This window comes from Trachemys scripta, chromosome 3 (genome assembly GCF_013100865.1).
Source record: "Trachemys scripta elegans isolate TJP31775 chromosome 3, CAS_Tse_1.0, whole genome shotgun sequence".
In the NCBI taxonomy this organism is placed as follows: domain Eukaryota; kingdom Metazoa; phylum Chordata; order Testudines; family Emydidae; genus Trachemys; species Trachemys scripta.
In genome coordinates, this window is record NC_048300.1 from 1,926,984 (window position 1) to 1,941,731 (window position 14,748).

The 14,748-nt window shown below is 40.7% G+C and overlaps 1 protein-coding gene across 1 annotated transcript in view; it reads left to right on the top strand.

Annotated features, from left to right (window-relative positions):
• Positions 1-9,996, top strand: part of HNRNPLL (heterogeneous nuclear ribonucleoprotein L like) — a 34,551-nt gene extending 24,555 nt beyond the window's left edge. The window contains exons 8-13 of the mRNA XM_034763916.1: positions 1,322-1,539; positions 1,766-1,887; positions 2,400-2,601; positions 4,695-4,752; positions 4,834-4,932; positions 6,922-9,996. Coding sequence (XP_034619807.1) covers positions 1,322-1,539; positions 1,766-1,887; positions 2,400-2,601; positions 4,695-4,752; positions 4,834-4,932; positions 6,922-6,977 — 755 coding nt within the window. The 3' untranslated portion in view covers positions 6,978-9,996. The remainder of the gene's footprint in view (positions 1-1,321; positions 1,540-1,765; positions 1,888-2,399; positions 2,602-4,694; positions 4,753-4,833; positions 4,933-6,921) is intronic.
• Positions 9,997-14,748: the final 4,752 nt, after the last annotated feature.

Sequence of the window (14,748 nt, forward strand, 5' to 3'; positions counted from 1 at the left end):
TAACTGCCTGTTGTGTCCTGCATAATATCTGTGAAGCAAAGGGGGAAAAGTTGCTGCTGGGGTGGAGTGCAGCGGTGGAGCAGCTGTCTGCTGAGTTTGAATAGCTAGACACACGGGCTATTAGAAGAGCTCAATGCAAAGATGTACAGCTAGGGAGGCTTTGAAAGAGCACTTTAACAGTGAACCACAGTAATGTGTGTTGGTGTAGTGTGATCTGCCTGCCCCTGCTGTTGTGGAGCCTGTTAGACGTTGTGTGGTGTCTGGTGTACCTCTATGAATATAACATTGTCAATGCACCTATTAATTTTGTGGTGTTTGCTATACATTATGATTATTACACTGTTTGTCACTGAGCCTCTGAGTTGTATTTTAACCTTCAGGAATGCAACAGCTGGAATTATTCCTAACTTTCTTGAAAATATGGTTGCCAAGCAACAGAAATGCACACTCTGCTTCTAATCCTAACCACTCACTAATATTCGAAACATGGGCGTTTCTTATTTCCATATAGCAGAGTTTTAAAATAATGTTAAATATAAAGTAATGCAAAATTCCTTGTTACCAAATTAATACAATACATTTAGCAAATAGTAATATATTTTTTATTAATTTATGTTACAAGTTTTAAATAAAGAAATAATTTGGTTATTCAAATGTTTAACCCTTTTTATTTTTATTTTATTTTATTTTATTTTGCCTTACTTTGTATAGTTATAAATAGAATTCTGGCGCCATTTGTTGTTAATTGTAAGTTTGTCTGTATGTCATGTGTGTTGTTTTGTGTTGTATGTTGTGTGTGTCACGTGACTATTTTTTATTATTTTTATTTTGTTGCAACAAAAGTCAATTTTATACCCTTTTAAAAAATTTATATATCTGTGGTACCACACTATTTTAAGATCATGGTTGGGGTATAATCATTATTAGCACCAATTTTTTGTGCAAAGTTCAAAAAGGTTTCAGTTACAAATATATGTACATATATTTCCATATATTTCTGCCTCAACAAATAATGCAATTGCAAACAAAAAATATTCTCTGATCAATCACAGTTTTGTTATGATTTTTAAGATTTTTTTTTTTATTTGTTAACTACTTAAACATTGAGGAAGAGCCCTTGAGGGTGGAGTGGAGGAAAATAAACTGCATGATCTGAATCTTTTTCTAGCGAGAAAAAGGAATTAAATTAGTAAATTACAAAGAATTCTTAGTGGATAGTGTCCCTTTACATCAAGTATTTGTATAGTGAAGCATTAATACCCTGTAAGTAAACGAGGGTTATGCTGAGTAGTGTTTAACCTGGTCTCTGTCATTTCTGTAGGATCACATGGTCCTTTGTTACCCTTACCAAGCCGGTACCGAATGGGATCTCGGGACACTCCAGAGCTTGTTGCTTACCCACTACCCCAGGCTTCCTCCTCTTACATGCATGGTGGAAACCCTTCTGGCTCAGTTGTCATGGTTAGTGGGTTGCATCAGCTAAAGATGAACTGTTCGAGGGTCTTCAACCTGTTCTGCTTGTACGGAAATATTGAAAAGGTAAAACATATTTTATTATGAACTTGGAAGCTGCTACTAAACCCAACTCAGTCTATCTAATGTTGGAATTTAAGGGCTGCGAAAAGCTTATTTTCTAGACATAGAGTTATTGATACCAGGGAAAACTTTAAGTTGGCACGTAACAACTTTCCAGAAGAACTTGCAAAATTCTTACAGTAGAGGTTTCCTTTGAACTGCATTATCACTTATTCCTGAACTATTTTAGGTAAAATTTATGAAGACGATTCCAGGCACAGCATTGGTAGAAATGGGTGATGAGTATGCTGTAGAAAGAGCTGTCACACATCTCAACAATGTCAAGTTATTTGGGAAGAGGCTTAATGTCTGGTAAATATGCAATTTATTACTGACAGTTCACTTTCAGGTGTGCTTTGACTGCAAAATGTCAGCCCCCTATTGCTACAACAACTGGCTGACTCTTCACAAAAATTTTCAAATATTTCAGTTGGAATAAGAATCTAAGGTGCTAAATAACAGTTACAAAATAGGGCATCAGAAAGGTTGTTGGATATTCAAGCTGTAAATCTGTAAGATATAAACCAGATGTACATGCACTATGCAATTTTTAACACTACAACACACACCTTGGTAAACGTACTTGACTTAACATACAAAGACAATAGCTAACTCTGACAGACATTTAATGAAATATTTTTATTGCCATATCTGTGAACCCTTCTCCAAGTATTAAACAAGGGAATCAATACTTTTTTCACATTGCTGCAAGTGCGTGTCATCTGTTCTTCTTGCCTCGAGACTCCTTATGTTAAAAGTATGATTATGAACAGTGTCAGTCGGAATAGGGGGGTGTTTCTCAACTATGTATCTTTAAATCTCAGTGTGTCCAAGCAGCACTCGGTAGTTCCCAGTCAAATATTCGAGCTGGAGGATGGTACAAGTAGTTACAAGGATTTTGCTATGAGCAAGAATAATCGCTTCACCAGTGCTGGCCAAGCATCCAAGAATATAATCCAGCCACCCTCTTGCGTGCTACATTATTATAATGTACCCCTGTGTGTGACTGAAGAAACCTTCGTAAAGGTAGGAAATCAAAACTATGGTAGCGTACATTGGTATTGGGAATTACACAGTCTTTCCCTATACTTTGAATAAGAAATAATTGTGGTAACTGAATGGTAACAATACTGATGTTTAAGCTGGAGCCCATTAAATGCTATATATGAACAGAGGCCCCTGTATTTTTGCAGTGCTTAGCATTGCTCCCTTTATGGAAAATCTATCCAGTTGAGCTGTGAAAAGATCTTTGTACTCCTGTCTCCTGAACCTGGAAATATGGCAGCTTTAACAAACAAAATGTGAGCAGCAAGAGCCAGAAATGGAGATGGTAGTGCATGGTTGTTTGAAGGGTAGGGTGGGGGAAAGGGAGAAGGTGGAGAAGATAAAACATGACTGTAGGTTACAAGGTATGGCTGAGAAGTTAACTAGGGATTTCCTAGTTCTTTTTAATGGTTGCTCAGTCATTTCTTCTCTCTCCATACTTCAAAGCTACCTCCATGCTTCATGTGGGTAATTGTGCAAATATTTAGCCATGATATAAATGGTTTAAAGTATTTATATTGGTGGTTTTGTTTAAAATGTTGACTACCTTCTTGTGCCTCAAATAGGCTTGGCAAGCCAGTCAATTGACCTGTCAATAATGTCAATTGAGCACCTATTTGACTATGGTTAAATATTTCAGTAGGAACGCCCTGATGTACGTGGTGGCCTGCCTTTTTGATTGCATCATGGTGCCATCTGTTAGCAAGCTTATCTAAATGTCTTGATCACGCACTTTATTGCATGCTAATGCCACCTGTTTGGGAGGGAAAAGGTGAACTGACTGAAAGTTAAGCATCTTGATTGGCTGGAATCTTCTAGAACAAACATTGTGTGTGTGTGTGTGTGTGTGTGTGTGTGTACATACACAAATATTGGTCAAATAGTGTTTATCTGTCTCTTTCTTTCTTGCTTTGTATACCTGGCCACCAGTGTACATGCTGGTGGACAGAGCACATTAAATAAGTTTGAACCTGTTCCCTGCCTCAAAGAGCTTACAATCTAATCTGACTAGACGAGCATACAGAAATTAACTCTGAAGGGAATGATGAGGGAAGAGGAGGGTTCAGTCATTAGACCTCTTCCCAATACAGAAGATTTAATTTCATTTTTTTCTTTTATAACTATTCATTTTTAAATGTTAAATTAACATTTGCTAGAAAGGTAATTATTTCAGTTTACAGAACTTCATTTCATTGGGTTTCACGTTTTTCTGAGTTCAAATAATTCAGTTAAATACTCTTTTATTGTAATTGGACATAAGTATCTAAAGGCTAAGCCTATTGAAGACCATAAAGTCTTTTATTACTATAGTTATTCTAATAAATTAGTGCTTTAAAATATTTGACCATTTTTGACAATATTTAACCTGTTATTTTTGGACAGGTCAAATGCCCAACCCTAGCTTCTATCCAACTTAATGAATATTTTATTATATTCTGGTAGTGCACAGAAGCCCCAATCAGGATTGGCCCCATTGTGCTTGTTACAGTACAAACACAAAGAGCACATCTACACCGGAATAAAGGACCCATAGCATGGCTGCAGCTGGCTTGGATCAGTTGACTTGGGCTTGTGGGGCTAAAAATTTCTAGTATAGACATTTTTAGCCCCGCAGCCCGAGCCCCATGAGCCCAAGTCAGCTGACCTGGGCCAGCCACGGGTATTTAATTTCTGTGTAGACGTACCCAGAGAGTTTACAATCTAAGCATGTTATAATTCTCCTGAATAACTTGTCTTGAAAATTACTGGAAATTCTCTCTAAGCTGAATTTTTTTGTTTTGGGTGCCTGTACTCCCAGATAGTCAGCAGGTAGCATTTTGTGTTGGGAAATGATTATTTTCCCAAGTTTCTCACACATCTTTTACAGCAGAAGAGATCTTAATTTTTTCCCTTCAGTGTGTTCCACTTAAAATGCAGAGAATACTGCCCTAAATAAAATTACCGGTAAACTCTCGTTTGTCAAATACAAGAGTTTCTAAGCTAAGCGTCATTAGTCACTTCTTCAGTATTTGGGAATAGGCATTTTAATCTTAACCTTGGTCATATTTTCATCTCTTCTTTTATTCCTGTGGCAGTTGTGTGATGACCATGAAGTTCTCACTTTCATCAAATATAAAGTGTTTGATCCAAAACGTAAGTATTTGTTTTTTAGATAAAGTTCATGTTTTAAAATTGTTCTGGGAGCAAGAAGGTCTGATTCTCTTGTTCTACCAGCTTCTGCCAAAACGCTCTCTGGTCTGCTGGAATGGGAATGCAAGACAGATGCAGTGGAGGCCCTCACTGTACTTAATCACTACCAGATAAGAGTCCCAAGTAAGTCATTCTATTTAAGACTTTTTAAAATACATTGCTGTTTAAAAAATGTATTTCTCTGTGATTTCCCCAACCCCCCGTTCATATTATATCTTTTCTATAAGAAGTGTCTCAGATGCAAATAATTCTGTGAAATCTGCAGCTTGAAAAAATAAAGATGTCCTTTGTGATTTTCCTTCATTATGTGCTCCAGTGACAAGGTTCCTAACATGTATTCCTGTGCTGAGAGCTTTCTCAATAATGGGTGCCAAGATTTCAGTTGACTACAGGAATGCTGACAAAAATGGAGGTCCTTTAGAGTCTTGCTGCAGAACTCATAATATCTGAATAGGGATGGAACATGCTCAAAGCAACGAAGAGTCCTGTGGCACCTTAAAGACTAACAGATGTATTGGAGCATAAGCTTTCGTGGGTGAATGCCCACGTCGTCAGACGCATGCATCTGACGACGTGGGCATTCACCCACGAAAGCTTATGCTCCATACGTCTGTTAGTCTTTAAAGGTGCCGCAGGACTCTTCGTTGCTATTTACAGATCCAGACTAACACGGCTCCCCTCTGATTCTGGATGCTCAAACTGATTTCCCGTCACAAAGCTCGTTTCTGTCTGCGGCCATGCTCTCAGAAAGGGAATAAAGAAAACTACTGTAGTCAAAATAAAATCCACTGTCTGACTTAATAAAGGATTCTTAAATTTCCCAAATGAAAATAAATGGAGATATCTAACCTGTATATTCTCTGATAACCCCAGAACTCAAATATTGGCCAGTTTAATGACTTCTAAAAATTTAATTCATTACACCAGAGAGGGGCTTAAAACATTCAATTTGGGATTGTAAATATTCAACCTGCTGCTCTAAACAAAGAATTCTTATGCAGGTTTCACCTCTTCTAAATAAGAAATTATGGGGCCAAGTAAATCCAGTTTCGTTTCAAACTGATAGAAATGAGACTGGAGTTACCTGTGTTTCTGTTTAAAATAGTGGGCCAGATTTCTGTGGAAGTCTGGAGTAACTATTAAAGCAAATAGAAATGTTACAGATCTCATGGATGTGAGATCACAATCCAGCCCCGTATCTAAGGTTATTTTAGTTACAATTCTTATTGAAGCTAAAGGAGGAGGAAGTATCTTCCCTGCTATTCTACCAGTTTGAGGCAGTTGTTGCTAATGGAAATGGGTGTTTCAGATATTATGAGTAATACACTTTTCATTCTTTGGTATCTGTTTTTCTGTGACTTTTCTGGGAGACCTAATGGATAGGAAGGAGGGGGAAGAAAAATTTCCTCTGTCCTTTCTTAATACAGAATCAGCAAACTAAGAGAAAGACCTTGTTTTTCTTCAAGGTCAACAAAATAGTATTAAAACTTGAAGCGTTGACCAACATTTACGAAACTAATATTACCCAACAGGGCTGCTCCACTGGAACAAAGCCCCCATGACCTCCCAGAGCTCCAAGAGTTCTCGGCTATAGCAGCCCTCGGCAGCAGAACAGTAGCCTCAGGCAAAAGAGAGGGGAGAGTTTCCAAGATAGGGGAGAGTTTTCTTGGTCAAGCAAGGATGAAATTCTGCATCCGATTTGCCATTCTGCCTTTGACAGCAGTTTCAGTTTTCTCCTGCTTGTCACTTTCATTGAACATCCACCTTCTCTTGTCTTAGGAATCGCCTTTGTAAATGTTGCTATCATAAATCCTCCAGTGGAGGCTGTTAATAATGGGGGCACTTTTTACTACATACTAGTCAATTTACTAGATGTTGTGCACGTATGTGTGATCTTAACTATCGTTTTATATGGCAGTCTAGAAAATGACACCATTCTATAAATAAGCCCTGTTTATTAGGGAGGCTTTGGAGTGCCTGAAAAATTTAAACCAAAAAACCCCAAAACACACCTCTGCTAAGCATGTCAGGAAGCCTATGCTCCCTTAACTGACAAAATTGTATACAAGAAAGCTTATACTGAATATTTAATTTTGTCCTTGTTTCTCACAGATGGCTCTAATCCTTATACCTTGAAGCTTTGCTTCTCTACTTCATCCCATTTATAGAGAGAAGAAGAAAGCATGTTAGGCGCTACATTCACCTTGATTTGCAAGTTTGAAACTACATTTCATTCAGAAGCTCTGAAGTTGTTGCTCTAATGTTGCCTCGTTTCCACTTAATTCTAAGATCTCCTATCTTGTTTTAGAATAAATGGATGTTTCTTCATAAATACAGAATAAACCTTCTCTCTTTGCTTCTGAAGAGAACATGTTTGTTGTAAACTTACTACAAAAAGTTTGTTTTTCACTAAATTGTAATTAGTACCTACAAGTATTCAACCACCTTGTAGGTAGCTTATGCACAGATACTGTGTACCATTCCAAACTTTAAATCTGCAATTGTTTTAATCCAAGAATGAAGTATATTTGCGTTTTCAATAATGTTTAAAGGATTAGCAAGTATTTTTCCATTGTAGGCTTAATTGGCAGATAGATTCTACGTGAAATAGTTCTGTTTCTGGTTACATGTTTAGGTAACGAAGTATGTTGCAATTATTAATACTAAAAATAAGTTTGTATTTATAAAATGTTTTCATTAGGTTAACATTGCGCACATACTGGATTTTGAGTAGCATAGACTTACCTGATTTATATTTCAAAAAAGCTAGCATAGAGAAGACAATTATTCAGTCAATTTGTATAGTGTGCACTCAAATTTACTTAACATGGAGATGGTTTTTAAAAACCATTTTCCGTTTGCATTGGCATACCAGTCCATTCTTGGGTAACTTTTTTTTTAAATTAAAGTTTCAGGCCTCAGTCAATGTGTTCATCTTCATTTACTTTACTTCCTGTGAATTTAAATTCTCAGTGTTCATGGAATCCTCGTGGTATCTTAAGGTTTTCTTACATTGCCATAATTTATTAACAGGTAGAAGTTTGATCCTGGCAAAAGAGATTGACATTGGAGGAAAGAAATGGGTTTTTCCCCTTGTAAGAGTATTTAACAAAACATGTCACATACTGGGAGACTGTTCTTAATTCACAGTTGGTATCCTTGTCCATATTGTTTATTTCTTTATGTCCGATTTAAGACTGTTTTGCCATGGACCAGAAAAGAAATCATACAGTCAGTAGGTCTGATTATCTTTCCACTTGCGCTAGTGTAAATCAGATACAACTCTGTTTGAATTCATGGAATTATGTGGTGTAAAATTAATGAGATCAGAATTGGCCCAGTTTTTCTCTGCCAGCTGGGAGAAAATGTGTTCCACTTCCCAGTGTGTAGCAGTGTACTTTCTCCAGTCACACCCTAACGTCATTTTATCCAACCATAGAAGTTAAATGGGAACGACCTATGGATTGGATCCTCCATTTCGTCTGTCTGCCAGTGCAGGATTACTCATGCAGTACACTTCCTAGTGTTTTGTGCAAACAGTGAGTGTTCCACCCTTCCCTACAGAGAAAATTCTGCAGCTTAAAGGATCTGCTTCTCAGTTTGCATTTATTGATATTCAGATTAAACTTTCCCCATTCTTAATATCAGGTTAGTTACACCATATGTCATGCCTCGCTGGCCACGAAACCAATAAAATACTTGGCAGCATTTGTACCTAGGTCTATATATTCCACCCTTTCCAGTAAAAAGTGCAGCCCACCCCAAAGGTTTCTCTTCTACCAGCCTGACCGGCCAGAAGAAACCTGTTCCTTTCTCACAGTAGTCCCCTTTAAGAGTTGTTTTAGTTTGCATTTCCTATTGGTATCAATGTAGTTCTAGCAGCTGAGATAGTTTGTAGTTTAGTATTAGAATAGTGATGCCACTTGATGGGTTTACAAGGTTTTCAGGATGAATTACAGTACCCTAAAGCATTCAGGTTTTTAAAAAATGCACCTTATATAATGGTAAAATGACCTCAGTGAACCATCATGTCTAGATGAGAAGCATCTTCCCCACAGCTGTTCAGCCTTGAGTGAGAGAGAGAAGGAGAGCAGCCTCAAAGTAAAGCCTCTCAGAGGACGTTCTGTCAACTAGAAATCCTTTCACCCAAAATATCTGAGCAGTTTGTGCCTACAGGTATGTTTACACTTCAGTCAGAGTTGTGACTGCAGCATGTGAAGGTCGGAACTAGCTTGGGTATGTCTATATGAGTTGCACTCTGATTGCAATGTAAACTACCCTAAGTCAGGAGTGGATCTGAAATCCCAATGCAGTTCTTCCCTTGAGAGTGTCATCTGGTCCATCAGTAATCGGAGAATCAGTCTGATTTCTTATTGCCATTTTGCCATATAACTAAACTGATGCATAGTGGGCCCTCCTTGAGCCTGAAACAACAAGTGCACCTATCAGAGATCAGAGATGGTCTCCTTATTCCACACACACACAGGAGTTCTAGATCATGTGTGGTCTGGTTCTTTTGAACAGAGACAAAAGAATGGGATGGTGGCAGGAGGGGGAGTGACGACAGGAGAGACTAAGATCTGTACAGAACATGAAGATGTTCTTGGCAGTCTCCTGTTCTGTCACATACTTGTTAGGTTAGATAAACTGAAGCACTGATGTCTTGCTGTAATTTTCCTGCCTTTTTTCACAAGCCTTATACCCAAAACATTGAACCTTGCCATACAAAAGACTTATTTTTAAACCATCCACACTCTCGTCGTAAAACACCCACTACTGTGTTTTTCAATGTAGAAGTGAAGGATGGTGCTTTTAAAATCAAGCTTCAACGATAGACATATTATTGGAGTGGAAAAATAAAATATTGACAGAGAGGAGTTCATCCTGTTTTAGATAATTCCCTTATGATAAAAACAAAACCATACTCTAATCCTCGTTAAGATGTTTTCTTTACATGCAAGGATTAAGAAGGTTTAGTAGTCTTTGACTTCCCTGTGCTGTCATCAAGTTGTAGCTAAGGTGAATAATTTGAGGAGGGATTTAAAAGAAAATATTCAGGAAAATATGCTGTTAGGAAGGAATGATACGATTGAATGTAGTGTCACTGAGTGTCATGGGGCGGGGGGTTGGCCTGTGATTGGCTGAACCCCTTCCCTGGTTATAATTAAATATAATTTTCTCCTCTTCCGGCTGTGTGGGTTTTATTCCTTGTCTGCTAAAGTTTATTTTATTTGAATCTATTGCGTCCCAGCAGGAGGCATTTACTCTCTCTCCTATGCAACGGAGTTCTTAAATATAGCAACACTTAACACATGAGTTACAGTTTGAACCATTTTCCCACCCTGGGAAATGCTTAGAACATCTCTTGCTTTTTTAATCCTTTGCACAGAACATAAATTATCCTCACATCTGCATCCACATTTCCTTCCTTTAGCACTTCACTCTCGTGTTTCTTTTGTAAGCAACATATGGGATGTTTGTTCTGAGCCACCAATTGGAGAAGTGATGCAATGATCTGGAGAAGTAGAGAAGATTTGCTTTGGCCAAAGTCAGGAGAACACAATGTAACCTGCATTTGGGCTTAGTTTGCTGTGAATTGTTCCGCTGCTTGAAAAAACCAGGAGCCAGATTCTGATCTCAGTTACATGAGAGTGCTTCCATTAAACTTCAGGGGAGTCACTCCAGAGTCACACAAGTATAAAAATCTGGTTTTGTACATCTTAAACTAGGGAATAAATCCTGCTTCCTATGTCTGAGAGTGCGTAGATCCCCTGGCAATGGAAGGGGTGCTTCTACCTTTCTACAGGACTGGAGGATTTGGTGGGGGCCCATAGCAACAGAACATGTTCCTTGCAGAACCTGGAACTGCAGTACCTGTTTGGGCCTGGGCCTGAGATTCTCCTGATAGCTAGCTTTTTGAGTACTTCCCCATTCATGGAGGACTGGGTATTCTAAGATTGGCGGAAAAGTTGTATGCTTTAAATTAATCTGGTCTTCCACCCAGCCCACCTTCTTATCCCTGGGGATTCTTTTCATGGAAAGGCATGGAGGAAGGAGTGTCTTGAGGGGAAGGTAGTGTAGGGGGGCCTGGGACATTTGGCTGTAATTCCTAGCTCCGCCATAGACTCTCTGACCCTGGACAAATCACTTAATTTCGCAATCTGTAAAATGGGGATGCGTCGCTTTCACCTTATGATGTATATGTACAATACCTAGTAGGATAGCATCCTCTAGGTGCGACTGTAATGCAAGCAATCATCCAATGTGGTGAGGCAATGAAGTACTATAAACGTATGTCAGTCCTTCCTATAATAACAATATGTCGTCTCAAATGCAGGATTCTGACTTTGCTATAAGAGTGGAGGGAGGGAGGAGCTGACCGAGAGCAGGGTCCTATTCAAGCACAGAAATAGACCTGGATATTCAGACAGTGAGGGTGAGACCTTCCCACCCCCTGTATGTAAGGGTACGTCTAGACTTACCTCCGGGTCTGGCGGTAAGCAATCGATCTTCTGGGATCGATTTATCGTGTCTTGACTAAAAACGATAGATCGATCCCGGAAGTGCTCGCCGTCGACGCCGGTACTCCTGCTCCGCGAGAGGAGTATGCGGAGTCGACGGGGGAGCCTGCCTGCCGCATGTGGACCCGCGGTAAGTTTGAACTAAGATAGTTCGACTTCAGCTATGTGAATAACGTAGCTGAAGTTGCGTATCTTAGTTCGAAGTGGGGGGTTAGTGTGGACCAGCCCTAAAAGCCAAAGCTGAATCTGTAAATTTGGTGATGGCAGGTTGAGGGAAATGCCGCGAAAGAGAGTTTGGCCCTTTATAAGAATTGATTCCTGTGGTGGGAAACGTATAGTATTCTGCAGGCAGAGGGAGAGTGGGTGACAGACCACAGACATTTTAGTTTAGGAAGGTTGGCCAGATATCCCAGCACAAAAGTGATCCACGTTTTAGTGGCTTAGTGTAGGCCAAAGAAACGCTGTCATGTTTTCCCTTTTATAAAATAGAACAAGTGTATTCCCATAAAGTCACCCTCTTTGCTCAGATGCTGGCAGCTCCTCTAGCTGTCACATTCCAGTTATTCACTTTGGGCAACCTTCAAAGCCATAGTTTGGCTTAACTCTAGTGTGTATCTAATGAAAGTTTGGTTGCCCTTCGCTGCTGTGGTCCAGCCACAAACCAGTACGCATGCTGGGTTTGAGGGTAGTAGTGCACTCTCCTATGGTTCCACTACTCCAGCGTGCATCTGCCTCTCTCGCTCCTTTCCCTCTGAACTTCGATTCCCAAATCAGATATCCCCGAAAGGCACAAGCCCCAGATTTGCTAATCTGTATCATAAAGTACCAGCGGAGTAAATTGTTTTATGCACACATTTTCCGTTTTGTTCCCATTTTTCCCCCACAATGAGGTTCCATCGTTATAGAAAATCAGAGAACTCGGTTCTTTCACTGTGGATCATGGTATAATTTAAACAGCTCGTGTGCAGCCTGTTTAATTGTGCTGAACTCTGTCCATATTCCTCAAGTGAAAGCAACCCCAGTCTCTTGCTCTAAGACAGTAGTTCTCATACCTAGGGAGACGGTATCCCAGGCCAATTTTTTCCACTTTTCACAGTTCGGTTTACCCTCCATATCCAAATCAAACACTTAATATTCAAATTAGTTTCTCTTCACTTCACTTCAGTTATTGCTGAGGCCTCAATCCCTTGCATGCCTTTTTCCATGTTCTTTTGGCAGCTGCAAAGTGAGCAGCTTATGTACAGTGGGATGACACATGAGGAGAAGAGGGCCTCACAGGAATTTAAAAACAAACACGTGGTAAAAAAGGGACTTAAGATTTGCAGTGCCCAGTTCCCCTTATGCCAGCTGCAACCCCAGTACAGCATTATCTCGATTATTTCTTCTTAAGACTGTATTGGCAGAATGATCCATGTATCATCTTGGTCATATTCAGCATTAGTCAAGGGCTAGTCAATTTCCTGTAAGGTATTCCTGCAGCATTTTAATGGACATAACTCTTCCAATTATACATCTGCTACCTATCAAAAGTGTCTCGTCATCCCCCAGTCGGTTTGGTTTCATGTGTTCTCTTCCTTCTGTCCCATCTTGAGCATCCCAAAGTAACAGGCACAGATTTTTAATTCCCTCCCATTTCCTTTTCTCCCTGCCTTTTATTTATGTACTATACTCTGAAGGTCAAGGCGGAGCATTCTCTGCAGCCAGTCTTGATTAGCAATGAGTGACAACTGCAGAGCATCACATTTCAGGCTGAAGATCACTTGCTGCAAGACCTAACACTGGCATTCTTTTCCTGTTGGTGTGTTGATTTGGTTGCATAGGTTGGTTGCAGCAAGGAAAATATCAAACTCTGGAATTCTTTCCATAGGAGCAGGCAGTTGAAATGACCTGTTTGCTTAGAGAAAAGTTGGCCGTTGAAAGGAAATCTGTTTGATTTGAAGATTGGCAAAGTGTGCACTTGTGAGGATCTCTGTCTACTCTTTGACCTTCTAAATAATTACACTTCATTCTTCAAGGGCAGCCCTTGCTGTGTGAATAACAATAGTGGTGAACACTCCATTGTGTGTTTCCAGCACCTTGTGAGGTTCCAGGGGTTGAATTCAGTTTGCCTGCCTTCCGCAGCTAGCTGGGGTCTGATTACCCCAGGCTAAAGCCAGTGTCACTAGGGGTGACAGCCGATAAAACTACAACCTAATGCCGATGGAAATGGCTACAGCTGGAGCAGCAAACGCTAGCGAGTTCTATCTGTGTTCTGGAAAGGAAAAACCTCGCTCCATAGGAAAGTGATTGCCAGCACGGTACCAAGATCAGCCCTTCGTTAGGGGGGAAGGCCCAGATCCGCAAAGGTGCTTAATTACCATTGATTGCGATGGGAGGTGTCTAATACCTTTGAGAATCAAGTGTCTAGCCACGTGAATATAATCTCCAGCTCCCATCATCCATGGCACCCTCATCCTCCTCTCAGCCTGCGTCGCTGCATTCAATCGCTCATGAGGAAATGGTCTCTCTCAGCTTCTGATGCATGAGTGACAACCTGTGGCTAGCTGAGTCCACGTGTTGGCATCAGGCGCATTGAGGAATGGCATAGGAGCCCGGCAAGTCTCGTGCTTTGAGGGGTTTAGCAAGTCACATGTTTAATCCATTTCACATCCCGCTTGCCTTCAGCAGGTAGCAGTCCGTAAGCTGAGGAGAGCACAGGGAAAGCAGCTGTCCCTGGGCCCTGCACATGGGAAGTGAGGATAGGACAAGGCTCCTTCTCTGCACTCTCCCTACACCAGGATGGGGCCCAGTCTGGCCTTTACATGCCCCTGAACCTGGGGCTTTTTTTTTGCACTGAGTACATAGCTGTGTGTGTAACTCTGCCGTACTTAGGGGGCCCTACCAGCCACTCGTGCACATGATCTCGCTGCATCTGTACCAAGGGCACCAGCTGAGGCTCTAGCCCCAGAAGCAAGATGAAGGGGGCAGAAATGGGTGAATAAAGGAGAAGGGCCCTCCGGCTCCAGCTGAGCTCAGTCGCTCAGGCAGGTGAAGTTACAGCATAAATACGACTGATGTAACCGAGTGACAACGATGCTGGGTTTCGCCTCCCTTGTGCTTTATCCTTCGGGGTTGTGGCTTTCAGCACTCTGCTAGTTCAAGCTCAGGCTCCGGGAGAGCATTCCGAATTAACTGGCGCCTCTGCTGGAGACCCCTGCCTTTCCCAGGGTATTCGCTCCGTTGCTCAGTAAGATCTGACTCAGGCCAGCAGCCCTTTGAGACAAGTGTGTGATCTTCTGACCTGGAGAAAAATCAGGCAGCAAACGAAGGGGAAATTCAATGAAAGGGTCTGCTTCAGAAGCAAGCAATTGCAAGAGACTTAGGCCAAGAAGGTTCCTATTTTCATAGGTGGGCCCCCCTTCCGTGACCCTGCTGACCC